The sequence below is a fragment of the Astyanax mexicanus genome, chromosome 7 (assembly GCF_023375975.1).
Source record: "Astyanax mexicanus isolate ESR-SI-001 chromosome 7, AstMex3_surface, whole genome shotgun sequence".
NCBI classification, from domain to species: domain Eukaryota; kingdom Metazoa; phylum Chordata; class Actinopteri; order Characiformes; family Acestrorhamphidae; genus Astyanax; species Astyanax mexicanus.
This window is the reverse complement of record NC_064414.1, coordinates 33,985,307-34,008,896: the sequence shown is the minus strand read 5'-3', so window position 1 is coordinate 34,008,896 and position 23,590 is coordinate 33,985,307. Positions and strand designations below refer to the sequence as shown.

The window sequence follows — 23,590 nt, the reverse complement described above, 5'->3', positions numbered from 1 at the left end:
TGTGGGGGGTTACTCACTCCATAGGGTACGCTGAAGGGCCCACTGCTTATTCTGGTGGGGGTGAGGTCAGTCCTAAAAAGTATATTTTGTTGTTAATTGTGTACACTATGTTTATGTCAACCGGTATTGTCACAAGCCTAACTGATTTTAAATGTTATTATTTTTACCTACCTCCATAAGTTAGCACACCTGTGGAGAAAGAAATAATGGTTAGTTCCATGTGAAGGGGTGGGGTTAGGCCCATAAAAAGGGCGGGGCAAAGTGACCAGGGGGCACAGTTGCCAGATTTGCAGTTTTCCCACCAAATTGAGCTTGTTTAAAAATCCAGTCGTGGGTGAAAATTCAGGGGTGGCGGGGTGCGTTTTTTGGCTTAATTACCGCAGCTGCAAAACAGAAATTGGGTGTTGCCTTGGATGTAACGTCAACACGGCGGGCAAACTTGTATAAGTGACAATACAATTAATCTTCCTTGGATTGATTACAATATTAAGAACCAGGAGAACATAACGACTTAAGCGAGAGAGAGAGAGAGAGAGAGAGAGAGAGAGAGAGAGAGAGAGAGAGAGAGAGAGAGAGAGAGAGAGAAATCACATTGTAATCAAAAATCACAAGGTGATGAAAAACATGACGAACAGAGGAAAGAAAATACTTTAGGAGGGGCAAGAACATAAATGAGTAAGTAAAGGTAAATTCTTTATTTTTGCTAATTATGTTGCTATTAATTGGTCTTGGCTTGGATATAAAACTGTTGTAAAACTAATAAAACACTAATGTTACAAAAATATTAATGACTTTAAGATAAATTACAATACTAATAATAAATCCCTTATAAACAAAGTACTAAGTCGTACATTTACAGTTGTTTAGCCATTTGCTTCAAAGTGTGAAAGACAAATATTTTGGGCTAGTTTAAGCTTCTAAAGGGCGGGTTTTAGACTGAGTTTGGGCTGGATATTTTTGTCTGACCTGGCAACCCTGCCAGAAGGGGCTCTGTAGTACTACTAAGCTATACTATCCAGTAACTTCATGTCACCCTGTACGGGAGTCCGACGAAGCATCTTCACACTATATTACCAAAGTTCAGTTTGTAGTTTTAATGTTTTATCGCAGTTTTCCTCATACCAAGCATAATCATCTCGGTCCCTAACTACATTCTTCGTCCTACCTTAAAGCTGCATCATTTAGGAAAACAGAAAAATAAATTAAGACGTACGATGCCCTAAAATGTACTAGGTTGCTGAAATTTAGCACTCCACTTCTATTAAATTAGCCCGGAGGGTGGCCCACTGGTTCTTGAAGGGTTGTTTCAATTCTTAGGGGAGGGATTTCACACATTCCCTTGTAACTCTGTTTTAAACAAGTAGTAGGGGCACAAAATAGAAATTGGATTGGGACTAAATATGGTCTGTAACACAGTCTGTATTCTGTACCCCTAAAATACTACTGCAGTGTGTGTGAGGTAAGAAAGCAAGATTTCTTTGAGTGGCAAAAGGTATGTTTAGACTAATACAGTAATATTAATCTTAATCAAGGATAAAGACTTTTATAATACATTTGTTTATTTTGACTGAATCGCCATTTTTTTTTTTTTAAACAGCTTGACTCAAAGTCACTGTTTAATCTTTCTATGGCATTGAATGTTTATGTTTGTATGTTTAGTTATATTCGTGTATCAAGGAAGAGAGTTGGACATTCTTACAAAATTGGATTTACCACATTTTCTTCACTTCAAAACACATAAAATAGGGGGGGGGAAACAAGTAAGAAAGTGCTCAGGTAAGAAGAGCGTGTGAGGACATGCCCCTGCAGCACGAGTGTGTGTGTTTACATTCAGAAGGAAATGATGTAAGAGATTTTGAACATACGCCGGCGCGCAGGGTTAACCACTTAGCCATTGGAAGCTCACATTACATGGCTGTGTAACACAAACAGCTTTATTTGCAAGTTTTTTTATCCTGTCAGTTTAATTGAATCTCGCTTCGTTTTTTCTCGGATTTTCCTTAAAGGTAAGCTGTTTCTGTTTGCTTGCTAATGAGCTAAGTAAGGCAAGCAAGCTACTCATAGTTAACAGTAAATTCACAGTGATGTTGTTGGTTAGCGTTATTTTAGCTCCAAATTGTCGTTTACCTTGCTATCTGTGTGCATTGTGATATAAATTAGCACACAGTTAGGGGTTATCGCTAGTTAGGTCGGAAGCTGTTTTGTTCATAAACCTCAATAGGCTGTATAACTCCTCTCACAGCTAACAGCTAGGCTAAGCGAGGTGCTCAAAACAAATGGTGCTAAGCTAAACTTATGAAAGGTAGCTAGCAGAAGCTTGCTTGCTAGCTAGATTAATCTACTGCTAGCATTAATGTTTTCTCCCTAAATGCCATTTAACTTATATTCACAAACTTACAGAAAACGACTCTGCGCAAATGTAACTTTAGTTGTTGCCAAGGGAGACAGGGGATAGCTAGTTAGATTAGCTGGGTTAACGTTGCCTGGCTCGGGTAGGTAGCTAACTAGGTTAGCAAAATAGCATTCTTCCAAGTAGACTGTGGTCTTCACAGATAACGTTACTTGCTTCTTCGCGCATCTAACGTTAAACATTATCAAGTGTAAAGACTAAAACAGCTAACAGCTAGGTTAGCTAAGATAACTACAGTCTGCTGTTTGCAGCTCTAAACATGTAATATTATCAATTCAGCTAATGCTATTTATGTCCCTAGCTAGCTGGCTAGCGCTTTGCTGTCCTCTGCTGCTGAATGCACTTAAAGGGTTTATTAGCTAACGCTAATTAACCTAACTGCGTAACTAACGTTAGTGCCTACGCTGTTTAATTTGCACGTTATTACCCTGCATTCGAAAATACATGTAACGGTCGTGTAATAATCTGCGTTTTGCCCAGTTTCAGGTGGAATGGAGCTCCAGAACATTATTCACGATGCATTGTACGACTTCGTCCGCTCGCACATACCGCACGCAGATCTGAGGTGATTCTCTTCTCAAACCATCACTTTATGGAAACCAATGACGCCTAATTCAGTTTTTAACAACTATTATAGTTGTTCAAGATTTAGAGTAATTTAGTTTTTACTAGTAGAAACTTACATTTTACATATAAGTTGTGTTACTCTCTCTTTTATCTTCAAATACATGTTACTACTAAGAACCTCAGTTATCTAATTACTTTTATATTAGTAGAAATTGTAATTCCAGACTGCAATGTTATGTTCTACTAGGACAAAAGAATAGTAGATATCTGTAACCAGAGTTTTAAACCAGTAATTACAGATAAGAGAGAGTAAAATTCCATGTAAATAACACATAACCAGAGATGTATAATCTACTACACACCCAGACTTGAGTAAAAGTATAAGTTCTCTAGTGGTTATCAAAAAAGTGACTTGAGTATTCCAAAATGTACTACTCAAGTACTGAAAGTAAAAGTACAACAATTGTGTTATGTAGTTATTACAGAAAGCAGTCAACATTTTTTAAAGTGAATTTTTATAATTTAAACCAGCAACAATGCAGTGCATAAAAATGTATTGAAGTAAAAGTATTAACTCACCGTACATATGTAGTAAAGTAAAAGTGGAATTAGGAGTAAAATGTAATACTCCAGTAGATACAGTTACAGCATTTTAGTATTTAAGTACTGTAGTGAAGGAGTTTTGTTCTACTTCAAACTTCATTAAAGAGATAAAATGTCTCTCTCAGCACAAATACAAGAGAAACAGCCATTCCTTTAACGTTTCCCTTTTCTCATCCTTTCGTTCTCAGCACTCTAGACGATGTGCTGCTTTCCTACATCACTGGTGTTTTGGAGGATTTGGGGTCACAATCAGGCATTGAGGAAAACTTTGATGTGGAAGTGTTTGTTGAGATGCTGGAAGCTTATATTCCAGGATTTTCTGATATTGACAGGTAAAACAACTAGTACACATTTTGTAGATGGTTGTACAGTGGTCTTTAATATACTTACTAATCTGTACTAAATATACTTCCTTTCCTTCCTTTCAGTGTTCAGGTTTGCGAAATGATGTTTAATTTGGCTTCGAAATTAGCCTCAGCACGGAACTCGGGTAATAAATACATCCTAGCATAGGGATCTTTATATTGGAATAATTCTATTACGTTATTTAATATTGTTTATGTGGTGTAAAGAGACAGTTTTGCATATATGAAGCTAAACTGTGTTTTGTAATGATGGTTCAAGAATCATTTGAGGAGAAGTCTGGAGAGTGGGATGTGCCTTTGACCACTGTCTCAGTTAAGGAGGCCTCTGGACCGAAGGTGCAAAGCCATTCATCACAGGCAGAGGGAGCCACAGCCAAGGTATTGAAACTGCGTCTGAGTTTTCAGTATTTTCCTGTTATAAATGTATAGCCCAAGCAAGATTACTGGCAAAATAGTTGAAGTTTCTAAAAGCATCTTATAATTCTTTTGTTACAGTCTACATACACTATATGGACATATATACTATATGGTCTTGGGACACCTGCTCATTCTTTTTTTTTCTGAGATCAAATTTGTTAGAAAAGAGTTCTGTAAGAGTATTCAGTTTTTCTTGAAGAATCTGTCTCCATTGTCCAGAGCAGGCTTTCAGTGAGATTTTTGATCATTGCTGTGTAGATGTGACTGCATTCAACAACAGGTTCAGAATCATTTGCAATTGAAATCTTGTTGATTACTTCAGTTAGCATGAATGTATCTCACATTAAGGTACAGTGGCAGTATTTAATTAGTGTGTGTGTGTGTGTGTGTGTCTGTGTCTGTCTGGTAGACAAGCATTTCAGAGTGGGAAGAACAAGAACAGCACCTTCTGGAGATGTTCCCTAAGTGCAGTGTGACAGAAGCCAGAAGTGCATTGTCCATTGCTAAAGGAGACATGGAGGAAGCTGTTAGACTCATCATTGAGGGAGATGTACAAGTTAACCACAGCCCTCTGCCCAGTGTGAGTAACCTAACCATAATGATGTCATTTGTTTATGGAATAGGTATTTGTTAGGATATATGTCTTTTAAATTAAAACAAATCATAATTATGAATTTAAATTTAAATTTGCAAGTAATATGACTTCACAAAATTATGTTTTTAGGCAAACCAAGGAAAAAATGTTTCTCTACAGGCAGATGACAAACTTAAAGCAAGTATTTTGGAAAAGTAAGTTTGCACAAAGCGTTACTATTTTTAATAATTTTATACTATTCAATTTACATAAATAGTAATTTTTTGGAAGAATTTCAAGTAATTATCCAAATGTACACCGTGTTATTTAACATATATTGTCTTTTAGATATATGTTGGTTGATAATGAGGAAGATAAGAAAATCCACAGACCAGTTATTCCTAAAGACGTGAGTATTTTTGTTAGTTTTTTGTTTTTAAAGATACCTCATTGGAAAACACTATGGGCAGTGTCCCAGACTGGGATTAAGCCTTGTATTGAAATACAACATTTTGAATGGAAATGTTACATTGAATGGAACATATAGTCTATGACTAGGCCCTCTGTCTGGTGGAACTGCCCCTAAGTGTGTGTGTAGTTCTGCAATACTAATATCTTGCTTTTTGTCTTTAAGGCTCCAAAGAAACTGGTGCGTTATCATGGCAACCAAGTGGTGACTACCAAAGGAGAGCGCTATCACCTAGTCAAGAAAGATGAATCGGAGGATATGAAAAAGACTTATGTTAGCCTCAAGCCAGCACGCAAATACCGCTTTCATTGATGAACAGTCGCATATCTTTTTAAACTTTATTTATTTTTACACACGTGTTTAACCTACTGGTTGTTGCTCTTTTTTTTTCTTTCTTTTTTCAATTACATCCCTTGACAGCTGTACTCACTGTTTAAATGTAATATACAATTTATTTTTTCTTTATAAAATGTAACATAACTACATGAACATTTGATATCTGGGTAACATGAGCTTGAAAGATAATACCAGATATAGGTGTAATGAACGATCTCTTGAAGGATGTTTCTTTGTGGCTATTCTGTCAAACAACTAGTTCAGCAGTTACTCAGTTAATAATTTTAATTTCTGGGTGATTTAAAGTTTAATTCCCAATTATTCTCAAGTATAAAATATTCACTGTTTATTTTTTTATGCTAATGTATAGATTACAGAAAGATTTCAAAATTTCGTATCATTACCATGCAGTCAACTTTTCTCAAGCTGGGCTTGGGTGAGAACACACTCCAGTGTTATTTCACATTTCATCTTAAAGATGAACTCCAGTGTCAAAAACACTCAAATGTTTAAGTTGTCTTGAGTGCTTTTGTTTCGATTAAAATATGTGTCCAGTACCACCCCCATTTCATTGCTTGAAATGCCTATCCTTATCTGTGCCTATGAAATACAGCCAGATACAAACTTTGGTGGTTGGATGCTCTTGGTGGCTGTTATCAGGCTCTCTTGAACTAATTTATACATTATTTTCTATAACTGGACTACATTCTGCCTTCAGTAGAGAAGACTACCGAAGGACAGTAAAAGGCAATATACAAAGTAAAGAATATGTTGCCTTACTGTTATGAGCTTCACGTGTCTGTCTTTAAGCTAAAATTATCATTACATGTGAAATATACACATTACGACTAGTTTGGTGCTAACACAGTAAAGCAAAATTCCAACAGGAAGCTTGGGGAAATCATTATGCTAGTAGTAGCTGGACAAGTGAATGCTAGTAAAAAGTTCAATCAAAATAATAGGCAACAATATGTCAATTCCAACTGGCTCAGTACATGCCACTGTTACAAAATTGCATGCTGGTGTATGCCATCAGGCCAGTGTTATCAGTTAACATTAGTGCCTATTTCCTAGCTAGCATGTATCATTCTATTACATCTGTACCTTCCCTAGGAAGGCGTGTCCCACTCCTCCTCATTTGTCTGAAAACTGCACTCCTGACATGATAAGATATATGAAAAGGGTGTAATGCATGTAGAAATAAGCTCTCTCATGCTGTTCTGGTGTATGAGAATCAGGTGGGGAAATCACTCACACTGCTGTCACTGTTGATGCCTTGATCTCTTCTACATGTGCAAGCTGTTTCTCCAGATTTTTTAAGACACTGCCCACTTTGTGGTTTATATTATTTCATGACTAGGGATGCACTGATTTTTTTTTTTTTTTTACCAAAACTGGACTAAACAAAACATGTTGCTAATTGTCAGATACCAAATATCAAACATTTGTTTGCAGGTTTTCATTAAATTTACTACTTAAGAATGCATATAATTACATTTATTCTCAGCCAAATAACTTTGGTGTGTCCCTAATCGTGAAATAATGTCATACGTACATTTGGCTCTGGAGTGCATCTGTTGTGATCTTAGATTTAGTCTGGTTATACAGTGTATCATATTGTATCCTACCAAGTTAATTTACTTATTTCATTTATTATTCTGTTTTAGAAGTATTGTGTACTTTGGTGCTTACAGGTCTGCATGGTTTTTGATTATGAAATTACGTTCATGTAACCCATTCTCACTATTCATAACTGTATTGTATCTCAGTGTTTCACATTTATGTTGTTATACTCAATTTGTGCAGTGTTTCAGAGAGGGGATGGCTACTATATGATCCGCTAAACTGTAAACTCTAATCTGCATAAGCAAAAGTTTGGGATGCTGATGTCAAAATTATTTTTGCTGTGTTTTTCTTGGAATTAAAGATGAAGTGAGATATGTTATCTTGTATTTGCTTAAAGAAACATTGTAGCATGTAGCATTTTTACCTTTGTGACTCCAGAAATGCGGAAATGCATGCAGGCTGTCTTTCGAGAGAGGGTCTAAGTGTCCAACATCGTTTCTAAAACGCTTCATGTGACCATATTCCCCCCCCCCCCACAATAGTTGAGATGGGTATCGCCATTTAAGTTTTATCAGTACTTATGCCATAGTAGAAACTGTTAACATATATTTTTTATTTTAACTTCTTCTTTTGTATGAGGCAACAAACTTGCATATTCAAACACATCAAGCTAACAAGGCATGGCCAGTGCTCCCACTAAGTAGTTGACCAGTGTTGACACGCATGTAGGTTTTATATTTAACCCTCTGTCTCGCAGGCTCTCCCTTCTCATGTGTACCTGAGCCGCATTCAGCTCCTACAAAACATAGTAAATCTATTTTTAAACAACATTAAATCACAGTAGTCATAAGGACAAGCTAATTTGTAGAGGAGTTTATGGCCCAGTCCCAGTTCTCACCCTGAGAGCCCCTTCTGCAACAGAAACTTTTTAATGGTGTTATTGAAGGGCAGCTACAAGGGGTGTAAGCTTTACATTCCTTTACTTGTATTTTCACTGTGCTGCTGCTAAAACAGATACATGGTCAAGCTTTCAAGTATAAGGAAACCTTAACATCACTATAGCAAATTAGATAATAGTGTTTCAGTAAGGGTGCTTGTGAACTCGTTTTAGATATGCTAAATGATAAATGAAACACCCTAAAGCCAGCCTTGTGGTCCTCGCAGGTACAGATGAGGACTACAACTAGGGCTGGGTATCAATTCGATTTTTTTTCTGTGCCTTTTTCAAAATTTGAACCAAAAAATACAAAAAGCTATAATTGTTCTCACAAAACATGTTTATATTACAGCTGACATAAGTAATATCATTCTCATACTGTCACCATATGAGGCTACCATACTGGATCTTGTTGGAACAAAAACAATGAGCATGTATATTTGTAACAATGTATATTTTGGGATCAAATTTCGATACCCAGTCCTAACTACAACAAGGCCCCAAGTGCATATTTTGAACTGGGGTACAGTTCGAGACTGAACGCCGAGATCCCACCCAAGAGGCAGCAATGAAAAAAGCTGTGTTCACAGTGTTTGAGCTGTGTTTTAGGTGGTTTATTATATCTTATTTTATCACCTGTGTTATTACTACTTTAGTTGATTTGTGGCACTTGGGGTTTCAAACAGGAAAGAGAGAAGCACCCATACCTATCTCTGGCAGAAAATGATTTCCTATTGTAGATAAAGCTTTAACCAAAATAACACTGCAATAATTTACTGGTTATTCACGATGCCAGTTTAAAAAAATATATTTTATCTTGACCTTTTAACCCGATTTTCTGGACAGAATGACCAAATATATGGTCGTACTGATTCTTATTAGTTGATTTGCCAGGAGAGACCATAGTCCTAATGTATTTTTTTTAAGACATCACACACTAGAATGGTATGCTGTATTACATTTCTCTCATCAAGTATTCAGAACCTGCCTACCACAAGTGGCAGCCTTATGAGGAACCGATTTCTCAAACACAATGTTGCTTTTAAGAAGTACAACAAAAGACTGGTTTCTAGAAAGTCTTCTTTTATTTATGAACTACATGCACGAGAGGTCATAACATTGTCAGTTTTCAGTAGCCATCCAATTCAACAATACAGCAGAGTGAGTAGTTCAAGGTAACAAAAGGTCAATAAAAAGGGGGCATAGGGCAGGATCATGCTAAACATTTTTGTATATTATAGCTTGCTTGTTGGTAGAACACCAGCATTTTAATTTCTCTCAGAGAAACGTCTAAAATAGCTGTTACTCCCAAGGACTACCACAGAAAAGGCCAGTGCCTTATATCTTGGTGATATTCCCAACCAAAATGGAGAATACAGTAAAGTGGGGGGTTCATTTAGATGTGACTTCTAGCCCTGAATACAGTGTGGAGTCAGCAGAGCCCAGGCACACATCAAAGTTAACGGGAAAAACCAAAATCAAATGGGTTGGAATCACAAAGACTATATTCCTTTAGCTTTTCAGAGGGCGAATACAGAAATACAGAAAATATTCTTCCATTTATTCATGACATCCCTATTGACAAGAACAAATTCTACATCACCAATCCTAATCCAAAAAGCTTTAGGAATACAGGCCCTGAACTTGTACTTGGTTTGCAGTAATTTATTTATTTATGTATGTATTAACAGTTTTCACCCAATAAAAAAAAGAAATAAAGTCTTTACTTCCATATTCTATAGTCCCCATCTCAGCTTGTTAGGTTAAGTAGTAGGTTGAAATACTTCAAACTGTTTTCATAGATAAAAATCAGGCATTCAGTTGTAATTGCAGTCTTTTATTTTCACCCTTCAGAGCTAAATCAGAAGGAGTTGCAAGTGTTTTCTACATCGCTACGATTACTATTGGGATATTTTTTAAATCATTTAAGTGCTCAAATTCTTAGTTAGGTTAAGTGCTGTAACAACTTTCTCTCCTTCAACCTCCATTATAAAAGACAATGTTGTCTTTAGGCTTTTAAAAAGATTTCTAAAAACGATTTGTTTTTTAACTAAATCCATTAATCAGATGTTCAAGCATATTCGACTCCATGTTAGGAAAATGAATTTGGCACATATGCAGGAAGTAACATACACTAACCAACACTACATTCTACCATGTTCAATGCATAATAGCCCACGTTATATAATCAAAAGTATAAACGTGGGCTGATTCATTGTGATCATTTATGGACTATACAAAAATGCTTAATGCATTGTATTTTATTTTTTCTTTAAACAGAGTACCATGGCCAAGATAACAAATACTGACATCTTAAACTGAAATCATGAATGATGTTACCTACATTATACAGATAAACTAATAGATAAATAAGATCAAGGTTAATCAAATCTGTGGCATTAAGCACATCAGAGACTCCGCATTCTTTTTGCTTGATTTTGGATTATAGAATTATTTATAAATACTATAACAGAAAACAGTAATAATACTTGTTTTCAGATCATTACCATTATCAAAAGCCTGACGGGTTTTAATAATGATAATACTTGAGTTATATCCATAACATTGCTTTTATTGATTTTAGACAGCAATTTACTGAAAATGCCTTGTAAATACAGTACATTAAATTACATACTTGCCCTCACTTGCAATTACAGTCCTGAAAATGTACCACATGTAAAACAAAATATGTTACATTCAAACAAATATACAAGTCGAACAAGAGGTGAATAAAACATATGCCTGAATGAACAGAAAAAAAAAAAAAAAACAATGTAGAAATACTTAGCAATCATCAGACTTCATTTAGTTATCCATCTATGACAGGGCCACGTGTTCCTTCAGCATTTTAAAACAATACTTCCTGTTGACTGCTCCTGTTAACCTCAAACCTAGTGACAAAACATTTTAGGCCATAACAGGGATAATACAACTAGATACAACTTAGATTTTAAATCATTCAAAAGAGGGTTTTTTGTTGTTTTTTTTTTTGGTTGCACAAATTACTTTTATACTTTAAAATTGTAAGTGTGAGTGATTCTAGTTAAGCTTACTTGAAACCTGCTAAATAACCGTCATGTTTTGTGGATAACCTTTGCTTATGAACAAGGTCTACAAACTGTAGGAATTCAATATATTGTTTTGGCACCATGCAATCAACAATGAAAAGAGGTGGTACGGTAGATGTATCTGTGCTTTGAATGGTTCTTCCCCCTCCTTGCTGCAGCATGTCACTCATCAATATGCACCAACTATATGCTTATGACTCAAATGATGCACCAAGTTCTGTATAGTGGTACCTTCCTTGAATAGATATAGGACTAACAAGACAATAACTTGAGACAATCAAAGCAGACTTAAATACAGGCAGCCAAAACACTGCCAGACATTGTCAATTTAACAGTCTAAATGTAGACAAGCAAACACTCGCACATCCCTACACTCTCACAAACAGCATCCGTCCAAACGCACACAAAACCAAGTGCGAAGTCGATTAGCTTGGACCTTGCTCGTAACGCCCCTTGATCATCATGTTCAGTAATGGGCCGACCTGTGGAACAAAGACATACTGCATGTTAAATGGCTAAAGTGCTATTCTGACTTGATTGTTGAAGCATCAGCAGCAATATTCAGACATATTGTGAACATACATTATTAGGTACAATATAAATGCTCAATTCAATTCTGCCTGAAACCAGGTTTGCTACAAATATATCCGTAACTAGGTTATTGTCAGGGTCAAAATACAGAGGGAATTTCTGCAACGCACTAATCTTGCAGACGAGTTTAAAATAGAATAGCATTATGATTAACTGCTCTACTTTTTAGTACCTCATGTGGGTCCCCCAGGGCCTCTCCCAACATCTTTTCAATGTTCCTCATAATGGCCACCTTCTGATGGGCTTTCAGTGGGTACTCTATCCTCTTTGGAGTAGGAGCTCCCTAAAAAAAAAAGACAACAATCAAACTTAATGGTTAATTTGTAATGCCAGAGATCTCAATACTCTGTATTGTACTCGCAATGTTGTTGTGTGTTTTGGGGCAATAATATTTTTCAATACAGCATGTGCATGGTGTTCTCTGCTTACTTGCGCTAAGATGCCTAGTTCTGATCATTGTCAGTAGATGATTAAACAAATGATTCATCCCTCACGTTAAATCGTTTCAGAAGTTTGTGTGTAAAATAAAACCACAGGTTCAGGTAATATGTGCTTTTTGGGCTGTCCAAGCCAAAACACACAACAACAACAACAGCAGTATAAGTCAAAAAGCTAGGAGCATGTGAGGCACTTCAGTAATCAGTACGGGTTCATTTGGAAGATGTCCATCTGGTGTGCCTTTCTATTTTTAGGAATGCTCCTGCATTTGCTGACACCTCTTCAGCTTCTATATTCGAAATACATTTGCAAATGTGTTCAACTGGATAAGTTGTAAACATATACATCCTTAAATTTAAAATGTTAAGTTTAACATTCTACTGTGGGAAAGTAAAGCATCAAACACCCAGATGTTAAGTACAGTCATACCTTGTACCAGAAGTTGACAGTGATTGTAACCCCTCCATCTAATAGGGACTCAATGTGATGCCACCTACAGTAATAAAACAAACATAGCCTACATTACCAACACCATAAATTCAATGTCACCCACTCTCTGCACAGGTAGAGTTCATCAATAAGTCATTAGATAGTGAGCACTTGTTCTGGCTCTTCGCTGGGTGAAAATGAAAACAGTGAGTGTGTAAAAAGACCTGTCTATATGTCTGTTCATGTTACTATACTGTATTTTTAATTATGTTTTTTAAATAAACGTAATACAAAACTATTTAAAATGCTAAATACTACAGAGAGAAAACAACAACAGCTTTCATAAAAAAAATGTATGTTCCAAGTATTTGCAATGATTCTATTATACATACAGTACAAGTTATAAGCATCTCTTACCAGTACATTGGGATGTGTAACACATCACCTGGTCCAACAACAGCCTCATACCCAACAACATCTTTAAATTTTGGAAACCTTTCATAATCAGGGTTTTCAAAATCAACCTACAATGAAAATAAATGTCATTAGCAACAATATTATTCATGTATATTTATTCTCTAATAGATTCAAATTATTAATGCAATCTTTGTACGTATTAAACAATACATCCCAAACACGGGATTATCATACATTTTTACTTTACCACTAAGCAAACTACTTAATATATAAAACTAAATGTTATTGTTTGAAAGATTTAATACCTGGCTCTGTCTGTCACATGGATGATGAACAGGGTAGGGGTAGAGACACTCAAACTGGTCCGGAGGAAAAAGAATACACCTCTTGTGACCTTTTATTTGTGCAAAAAAATTCTGCTGCTCATCATAGTGTGCTGGTGTCACATTTCCTGATCATGGCAAGAGGATAAGGGGAAATACATAAACATATAACAGATACACATTAGAATGTTAATGAAAAACAAAATGTGAAATATAGATCAATACTCCACAGTGTTGTACCTTCCATGCCTATGAGCAGCAGATTAGATGTTAGCTGTCCCCAGTTTCTTTTGGTTTGCTGTTTGTTGATCCAGTTCCAGTTGAATCCCAAGAAATCCACAACAATTTTCCGCCCAACTGTGTCGTTTAGGGTTTGCTGCAAGTATACTCTGGGAAAAAAAATTATACAATTAGTAGATCAATAAATTAAAGGCTTACCCTAAAACTGAAAACAAATGTAGTTGTAATTCAGTAAAATGAAAGATATAGTAAAATGAAAAATCTATTTTCCCCCAAGTGTAATCAATCAATTAATCAAGACATCCTTGAATTACAAAGTTTGTTTCTTCAGTTTTGCACTGGAGCTATGCAGCTACATATAGCAAACAAGTAATGAAAGCACAAATCCACCAATCGGCCCTGTACAAACCTAGGGATACATGACATGAAATGGCATAAATGGCAGTGTTTGTGATTACTCACAGTTTGAAATACACTCACCGAGCACTTCTTTGAAAAAAATAAATTTACACGATATTTACACAGTATTTCTTTAACCAATCTCCTGGGAGTTCCGGCACCACACTTGTTACAGAGTTTACTCAGAACTAACAAAAAAAAATCCTGAAAGCGACAAACAGAAATGCTTTGTTGATGAAAGAGGTCAGCAGAGATTGGTCATACTGGTGACAGAAAGGCTACAGTAACCCAACAAACCCACTCTCTCTAGCTGTGATGAGCAGAAAAGCATCGTAGAGCCTGTTTACACATGGTCACTTCATGCATCTTAAGTAAAATGTAAAATAGCAGTGCAAACCAGTGGTGTGCAGTAAGGCCACTAAGAGGGGGGGGGGTGTTATTGCAGAAGTGGTACCCACTATATTAACTGCACGCCACTGGTGTAAACGCAGCCATCTCTCCAAGGTGCATTTGGCAAAGAAAAAAAAAACAACAGTAATAACTGCAGTACAACGAGCAAATATGCATGATCTGTCCCACATAGCAATTTGATTTCAGTATGATTAACTGGATACAAATTTGTCTACACAGTGTACCCACATGTGGTTAAAATCTAATGAGGACACAATCTAGTCACATGAAGTGACCAGATGTAAATTTGGTCTCAGAGTGCATACAATGTTGTACATTGTGACAGACGGGTTACAATAGTAGAAAAACAAATTGAGTTGTTACTATTGTCAGCCAACAGATAGCTGAGGTTGTAATAGGAACATGCTTACCAAAACTAGACAGTTGAATAAAGAAAACATAGCCTCTTGTAATGAAACACGGTTTATGCTAAGCCACACAGACAGTAATGTCAGAATTTGACACCAACAGCATAAATCAATTGACCTAAGCTGCCAACAGTCCAGGTTGGTGGCAGTATTGTAATGGTTTATGGTATTGTTAAGGGAGTTTCTTCTTGATACATTTTGGGCCTTTTAATACCAACCAATCATCACTTGAATGCCACAGACTATTTGAGTATTGTTGGTGACCATGTGCATCTATTCATGGATAATATGAACTCATGTTTGAATATCTTGATAATGCACCATGTCATACAACTGTCATGTTATGCAATTACTGGTGTTTTAGTTGCTGAATTGTCTTGGAGAGAAGGATGCACTTACAATGCTGTAACATGACTCAGATGGCTCAAATTATCAGTTTTAAATGTCTTTGGTGTGTTCCACCTTGCATTTTTGTGTGGCTTGGCCTTATTCATATATAATCTTGATACACAAAATACATTAAGTAAGCAGGTGGAAACTTTCACAATACTTTCACAATAACAATGTTAAGACTTTAAAATAGGCTTGTAATATCGGTACTTTCTGACAAACCAATATTTTAAACATTCCCCATGCCTGCAGCATTTTTTCACCATCTTTTCTATCCATGAGCACATAAATGGACCTGAATATAGTAAATCTCTCAGCCGTGAATAATAATTCACTCTGCCATAAAATCAGTCAGCAAACTTTTGGAATTGTGAAAATGTAATGTGCAAATATAAAACAAAAATCTGTGGCATTTTATGACCTTTGGGAAATAGATTTGAGACTAATTCACATATTTTTTCTTAGGTAAACAGTTATAAAAACCTTTTAAAACTTTGTAAGGCTCTGCAGACATCCTGTAATGAACTGAGTGTAGTAAATGTAGTTTGAGCCAAGTCTGAGATGATTCAGACATGTATTCTCCTTCAGGTAAATGAATGATCATAGGCTTTCTAGTTTACTAGCCAGCTTACTTCATTAGATCATATATCTAATGTAAAATAAACCTAGCAAATACAGGGCACCCATCATGTCCAGCTGAGTATATTTAGGGTGTGTTCAAGAAACCTTTACCAAATTATTACTAAATCTAGGTATCCATAGTTTTCTTAACCCCATTGCCTGTGTATATTAGTACTGACTCTGCTGTTGTGGCACAAGGAAACATTCTAAGCTGAAATGTCACGTTCTGAAGAAAGGTTTTAAATATCGTTAAGGGTAGGTCACATGATATAAAACAAACTGAACCACTCCCTTACACAGCGCGGTACAGAGGTGACCGCTCCTGGTCTTGATGATCCACCACCAAGGAGAGTTTAGCACCTCCAACCCTAATATAACCTGCATTTTTCAGGTAATAAAAGCAATTTAGGTGCACCTGAATACTGTTTCAAGATGGTATATATCCAGAATAATGATTGGGCAGTCCTGCTTTAGTAATTGTGCCAGAAACTGAAAAAAGATATTCTGACTAAAAAACAGATATGCCATGCAAACAAAGACTTTTAAATTGACAAAAGCATTTCAATAAGTTTAAGGCTAAATAAACAAAAATGACCAATGTCACCTTACTTTACATTCCACATTTGTCCTAAGAAGCCAGCTGTCTACTTACTAAGGAGTTAAATCATGTGTGGAAAATGACTTGAGAAGCTGACTGCTCATCTGTAGGATAGGGTTTGGAGCATGCTTTTGGAAATCGGTACCTTCAGAAACATCCTCCATATTATTGAATGCATCCATATATTACCCAATCTTTCCATTACTAACATTACTATACTGGGCTGACATTTAGCTATACATGTAGCATTCATGAAGCTCATGGGGCAGTATATAAAATGGCAAGCATTCCAATGGCATGAATCACAACCTACCATTTTTTCAGAACTACCATGCGGAAAATGAGACTATATGTTACAGTTTGGGGAAAATGTACATCTAGGGACAACAAACAAAATATTTGAGCCCAGACTAGAACACAGTAAACCATTATTCATAAAGAAGTGAGAACAATATGGCTTGAACAGAAATAAGGCAAACAATATTTTTTTTCACTGTTCCTATGGCTATTCCTTTTCTGTAACAATACAGCTTGCAAATATTACGGCATGGGTATGGTAGTCAAACCCTAAATGAAGATGTCAGTGGTCTGTCTGTCTTCCGGCTGGGTAACTGCTTTCTCATGCCCTGCAGCAGTTTTATTTTCTCTACTGGATTTCTAGGGCCTCAACAGTTTTGCAACTTTGCAAAACTGCTGTTTACAGCATTTCATTCTAGATTTATAATTCCAAACCCAAAATAATAAACCGCATACAAGCTATATAAACCATGCACTCAATTCTGAACTATGCTGGTGAAAGAAAAACCCACATTAATTGTGTACATATAAAAAGGCCTGGCACAATAATTACAATATTGATTTATCCCACAATAACATTTCCAATTGCAATATTTAAATATTCTTAATAATTAAAAGTTAACTGCAATGTGCATTTGCCTTATTATGCTATTACATTATATTACATTATATCAGTGAAGTTAAATTCTCTTAAAATGACAATATTGCTTATCGCAATTATTTATAAAAAATATATATAGATTATTCCAAACAAATTAACAAACATACAGAATCAGTAATTACACATCCCCACTCACCTCTCTTTTCCATCCAGCTCCTGTGTTTGATGCATCTTTTCTACAAATTCGGAAAACTTCATCTCTATCCGGCGTGATTTTGGCACAAAGTTCTCAAAGTTTGACATTTTCTTCTCATCGTAATATAAGAATTTATGGTTTTCAGCAATGTACACAGAGAAGTCCCCATTGCCGATGTTCTCTTGCAAGTAATTTATGTCCCACTTGAGTGCTGGATACACCAAGTTGGTGTCTGTTAATACAACAGGTTCCTGTCAAGAAGAGAGCAAAAGTTAGCTGTAATGCAATAATACATCAAGCAATAAACATATTTAGGTTGGTATATATACTTAATTCATTCATGTTAATATTTGTCGCCTTAAAATACATTTTACCAAAAATATAAACAGTCAATAGTAAAGAAAAGTTAGAGTAATGTAATGCGTAACACAACCATCTGCCTTATGGTAGAGCAGGGGGCCTTATGGTAGAGCAACATGCAAAACTCATAGGCTAACACCTATCTCTAAAAATGATTCAAATTTAAGGTCACTCTGGATAAGAGCTTTAATCAAATGGCATAATTGTAAACATAAATAAATTAAAATTAGTGCCACTAATTTTACCAGGTCTATCAGCAGCACTAACAGTGGTTGACTGTAACAAAATAAGTGGGACTGTAAGTTACTGTAGATTTTTGTGCATCTTATTTATTTCCATTTTGAGTGTTTTTTTTACTTTAACTTCACAACATTTTAAATATCTCACGTTTTACTTTATTACATTATGTGGAACCTGTCATTCCCTTTGGTTTGCAAAATTGTAACATGGCAAAAAAAACATGGTGTAACATGGCGTCCCAATCTGGGTACAGTGCGCATTTTGTTTTGAAGCTGTTTTGGCCTGTTGGACATAGCTACCCAGTGCAAGCATGCAGTTTAACATAAGTGCACCTATATAAATCATGGACAGATGTTGTATAGTAAAGGAAAAGGAAAGTAAAACATGTTGCAAATAAATGTTAAACTGAAACTTTTGTTGTTCACAAAAAGTTATTTACAGCAACTTAGTTCCACCTAATAAAAAAAATTGTTTGCCCTCAGTGTTTTGTGTTTATGCTCATTTTAAAAAAACATTAGTGTCTGACTAATTAATGACATTCTATTAAAAGACATTTAAAGTCAAGTACTTTTCTACTTTTACCAAAGTGGGGGTTGAAAGAGATGACCACTTTTATTGGAGTAATATTTTACCTTAAGAGTCTCTAATTTAACTCATAACTCATCCACAAATAGATATAACTTACACACCATATCATGTTCATTGGCTTTTGTCACCTGAGTCAGGCTTGTGAAGAAAATGTGAAAATGTTTTAAAGACAGGAACATGTAAGGATTAGGATCTCTTCCACCCAACCCCCACTGCCACCCCACCCCCATACCATTGTCTTTCAGGAGCCAATGTGTGTGCTGTAAACCATATTAACAAATACAGACTTATTTCAGTATATTTGCTTGTCTTTTAGCATGCACGCCTACATGCATGCATTCCTTCAATGTTGCAATCAGACATATGACATGGTGAAACCAGGGTCTATGTAAGTATGTGCATAGTTAGGCCTCGTAAAGTAAGATTTCCTACAAAATTATTATCCTAAAAGTTAATTAACTTTCAGAAAAAAACATTTAATCATAACACACTTCTTAGAATACAATACCTTTGTTATAAGATTATCACTTCTATGTGATATATGTGATAAAAGTGTATGAATAAGGGCGCTATTTGGCAAAACAAGACACTGTGCTGCTGCAGCCGCTGCCAGTGAGAAAGTGAGAAGTGCTACGTGACCGAAGGAACGTACACAGTCCAGCACGTAGGCGTGCAGCCTGCCTGAGCTCCGACCGCTCCTGCCCGTAGCGCGCGATAAAGCGAGGAGACGGAAGCGCCGGGCGGCAGATTAAAGAGAAAAGCCAAGAAAACGTAGCGTTAATTAGAAAGAAGCATTTTGAGTGCTTTGTTTTTTTTTAATCCTGTTTTTTTTTTGTAATTAATTATGTACTGATGACTTTTTTTACATTATTGTTTAAACCATGAACCAGATCATATTTATTTTATAGCCAATGATATTTGCGTCTTTGCACTTTTGTTCTGTTAACTAGAGTGTTTATTGGCTGACTGCACGGTTTTCTACCAAAGGTTTTTTAAACCATTAGTCTATCTGTCTATCTATCTATCTATCTATCTATCTATCTATCTATCTATCTATCATAAAAGTAACGTTATAGTTATATAGTCTGCAATCTACGTGACACAAAGAACTAGGTACATGCACGAATTTCTCACTTAAATCCCAATGTCGTACGATTATTAAAACACTCCATGTGCCACACTTGCAGCAGCGGAGGCGTGGAGCCCTGATTACACCGACAGCGTGTGTTATTGTAGCAGCCCGAGTGCAGCTACACAGAACCGCTAGGTAGCTAGCCAGGCAGTAGCAAGCAGCAGAAGAAAGTGTAACAGCTACATTATTTAGCTGTTTTAGTACAATATTCATATTTACTGCACAACCTGAGCCAACGGTCTACTAGCTACCAAGATAACATGCTAACCCGTCCAACTTTTCCTTTCACCAGGGCATAGATTTAGCTCAAACTAACAGTTAGTTTATTTGTAACATGTCACTGGGCTATGCTGAGAAATATCACCTGCTATTAAAATCCCCACGTGTGCCTAAATCTTTATAGTAACAAAACGCAAACTAGTTAACGTAGCTAACTTGCTATGTAGTTACCGTCTTTATCCTTTCAACAATTGTGTAAAGTCCATTTTATCTGTTGTTTTACTAGCTAAGGTTTACAAAGATGTATTTTAATCAATTGAAACGAAACGAAAATCATTCGCATTTTGCACTTTTTCTATGAATAAATACGTACATTTTATATTGGCTGATCTCATCATATAACGTAGCTAGCTAGTGCACTGTTACGCATTTTTATACCTTTTGCACAGTTAACCAGCTATTTATTCTTCTGAATTCAACTTCTAACATACAAGCCAACTGTGGAGAATCTAGGTCCACAAAGTATAAATCCGCGCCTGGATTTTGTTCCGACTGCCTGAACAGAGCTCCAGTTGCAGCAGCACGGGCCACGCAGTCGGAACAAAATCCAGGTGCGGATTTCTATTTTCTGGACCTGGATTCTTCACCTATGGTAAAAGCTAGCTAGCTGAATCCCATAATGTAGTGTAAGACTGGGAGGGCGTATGTAAACACAAGTAAGCACAAGTCAGTAGTTATTTAAGCTAGCTCGCTAGAACATTACTATATTATAGATAAACTTATTCAACATTTTTCTAGTTTGGCTAACTTAGCATACAACACTTCACCTAACCTAGCTAGCTTCAGAAACCTCCAATGCTACTGTTATCTGCTGGCTGGTGAATTTAACGTAAGTTAACCTAACCTACATGATTCAGCCGGCTAACTGCTAGCTAGCAAGCTAAGCAACTCCAAGACAGCGTTACCTCGTTATCGATTAGCAGCTCTGCCCGAGGGTCCGTGTGCGATAGCCGCGGGATCTGTCGCGTTTGGAAAGGGTACTGCCGAAGCTGAGAGTCAGTCCAGGCTGAAGTGTGAACACCTGAATAAGCGCTAGCACCATCATCGGCGGTCGTGGGGTCGGCTTCTACCACTGTCGCTGTTGCCATTTCCTCCGTTTCTTTGTTCGGCTGCTGATTGTCCCCGCAGACTGAACGCTGAGTTCTCCTGGTGTGAGTTAAACTAGCTGCGCGGGCTAAAGCGAAACGGTTCAGAGCTGAGCTCTGTTGACAGTTTAGCTCAGGCTAACTGGCTAACAGGTGAGTGAGCATCGCGGCGGGGCTGAGTGAGTGGGGCTGGTTTGTTTAGGAGTAGCGGCGGGCGGCGCTGTGTGGATCGGTTTCTGGAACAAACGGCGTGAAGCCAGAAATGCTGCCGTGTTTCCTTTCAAAAACCACACCGACTGTGGCGGTGAGCCCATTCTCCCCCAAACTGAAAAAATAAAACAACAAGCATTTATTTTTTATTTTTTTTTTTAATGAATTGCTTAGTCATTATTTTGAGATAATAAGTCGTTATTTTGAGTTCCCAGTAAACACAAGTACATGGACAACTTTCCAACACCCACTAATTTAGTCGTTTTCCAGATGATGAAACAGTCAAGAGGTAATTTATTATTTTAAAATACTGTCTCATTATTTTAAGATACTATCTCATTATTTTTGAGATAATAAGTCGTTATTTTAAGGTACCATATCATAATATATAATTGTTTTGATATATTGTCTCGATATTTTGAGATAATAAGTCATTATTTTAAGGTAAGTTGTTACTTTGAGTTACTTTGTGACTTTGAGTTCCCAGTAAACACAAGTACATGGACAACGTTCCAACACCCACACATTTAGTCGTTTTCCAGATGGTATGTTGTTGGTAAAAATAAAAATGAAACACTTTAGAGGTACATTATTGTGCAACTTTACTCTACCTTTCCACAACAGTTTACCACCACACCTTGAATACAACATTGGGTGTTTTTGGGTTGTTATTTTAGGATACTATTTTGTTATTTTGAGAGACCATCTCATTAATTTGAGGTACTATCATTATTTTTGAGATAAGTCATTATAAAAATACGTTTTCATTATTTTAGAATACTAATTCTGAGACTACTATTACATTATTCTGAGATAGTAAGTAATTATTTTAAGAGGTAATTTGAGATAGTGTTGTTATTTTGAGATACCATCTCATTATTTTAGGAAACTAAGTCATTAATATAAGATGCTATATACCGGTAATTATTTTCAAATAATAAGTTCCCAGTAATCACAGCTATGTGGCTACAATGTTCCAACAACCACAAATTTTAGTTGTTTGTGACATAGGTTGTATGTTGTTAGAAGGTCAAAATGAAACCTCACAGAGTTGTTTTATACTACCTTTCCACAACAGTTTAGCAACATTGTTAGTTTTCAGTAATAATGACACTAACATATTCACAGATTAAATACCACATTGTGTTTTTGCAAATTGTGTGTTAGCTTGGTTGTTATGACTGATTTGCAGCCTTTCAACTTTTGCAGCTGTGGAAAACCAACAAACCTGAATAAAAGTACAGTGAGTTTCTGAACTGCTGGACATGGTTGACAATTTGTTAGGATGTTAACAGTTTCATTCAGAGTTTATTGATGTGAAATGTCCTGTTCTGGAGTCACGATTGTTCCCAGCCATGGTGATTAGACCCAAATGCCCAGCAAACACGGGAGGTATATTATTGTAGCATTGTAAGAGTCTTGTTTAGAAAATGTAAACCTTTTACAGTGTTGTGAGAGTAGTTTTAAAATATGGTTATGGCCAATATTCTACAAAAAAGAAACTTCAAATTTTTTCATTGTAAAACTCTCACTTGTAGCTCTCTAAATTGCAACCACTGGATCCTGTCACCAGCACCTTAAATAAATCTCATTTAGTCATTTTATATACAATAGACCATGTAATATAGCAGGTATAGCTTTGTAGGCTAAATTTGGCCACATTACAAAGAGAATTCCAAAGATTCCAAGAATTGTCCAATTTTTAGCCTTACACTTTCCAGAAAAAATGTAGCCTGAACATGTAGAGTATGATCCACAATGGGCCTTATGATCACTTTGCATATTAATCTTGCATGGGTTTATTTAGGCCCCATAGGCGATGTACATCCCAGATAGAGCCCATGTTTAACCCCTCCTGGTCACATCACTGACCCTGATGTGGTTCATTACTGGCATCCATATGTGGGGCCAACATGCAACCCGCAGGCAAAACCTATACAGACCCCACATGGGCATGCTATCGGTTCTATTAATGGTTCTTCACCGAGGGCTTGCAGGTTGTGCTGTGCCCACAGAAAGCAAGGGC

General features: G+C 36.4%; 2 protein-coding genes across 2 annotated transcripts; one reads left to right on the top strand and one right to left on the bottom strand.

Moving 5' to 3' along the window:
- The first annotated feature begins 1,822 nt into the window (after positions 1-1,822).
- cuedc2 (CUE domain containing 2) lies at positions 1,823-7,707 on the top strand. The gene is made up of 9 exons (XM_049481681.1): positions 1,823-2,006; positions 2,891-2,975; positions 3,769-3,912; positions 4,009-4,070; positions 4,205-4,323; positions 4,772-4,942; positions 5,087-5,151; positions 5,285-5,345; positions 5,571-7,707. The coding sequence occupies exons 2-9, from the start codon at positions 2,902-2,904 to the stop codon at positions 5,715-5,717; spliced, it is 843 nt and encodes a 280-aa protein (XP_049337638.1). The 5' UTR covers positions 1,823-2,006; positions 2,891-2,901; the 3' UTR covers positions 5,718-7,707.
- A 2,359-nt stretch (positions 7,708-10,066) lies between these two features.
- On the bottom strand, positions 10,067-21,620 carry hif1an (hypoxia inducible factor 1 subunit alpha inhibitor). The gene is made up of 8 exons (XM_007249496.4): positions 21,175-21,620; positions 17,671-17,921; positions 13,751-13,899; positions 13,493-13,638; positions 13,188-13,294; positions 12,771-12,834; positions 12,076-12,186; positions 10,067-11,794 (listed from the first exon to the last, which is right to left on the bottom strand). Exons 1-8 carry the CDS (start codon positions 21,355-21,357, stop codon positions 11,738-11,740), a joined length of 1,068 nt encoding a protein of 355 aa, XP_007249558.1. The 5' UTR covers positions 21,358-21,620; the 3' UTR covers positions 10,067-11,737.
- Positions 21,621-23,590: the final 1,970 nt, after the last annotated feature.

Bases quoted from the DNA above. Each gene is read 5' to 3' on its own strand.
- cuedc2 (XM_049481681.1), top strand. From the start codon at position 2,902: ATGGAGCTCCAGAACATTATTCACGATGCATTGTACGACTTCGTCCGC. The intron at 4,943-5,086 runs GTGAGTAACCTA...TTATGTTTTTAG, and splicing joins ACCACAGCCCTCTGCCCAGT to GCAAACCAAGGAAAAAATGT. The intron at 5,152-5,284 runs GTAAGTTTGCAC...ATTGTCTTTTAG, and splicing joins AAAGCAAGTATTTTGGAAAA to ATATATGTTGGTTGATAATG.
- hif1an (XM_007249496.4), bottom strand. From the start codon at position 21,357: ATGGCAACAGCGACAGTGGTAGAAGCCGACCCCACGACCGCCGATGAT. The intron at 13,900-17,670 runs GTGAGTGGGGAT...TTTTTTTCCCAG, and splicing joins GAGCTGGATGGAAAAGAGAG to AGTATACTTGCAGCAAACCC. The intron at 11,795-12,075 runs GTACTAAAAAGT...TTTGTTCCACAG, and splicing joins CCCTGGGGGACCCACATGAG to GTCGGCCCATTACTGAACAT.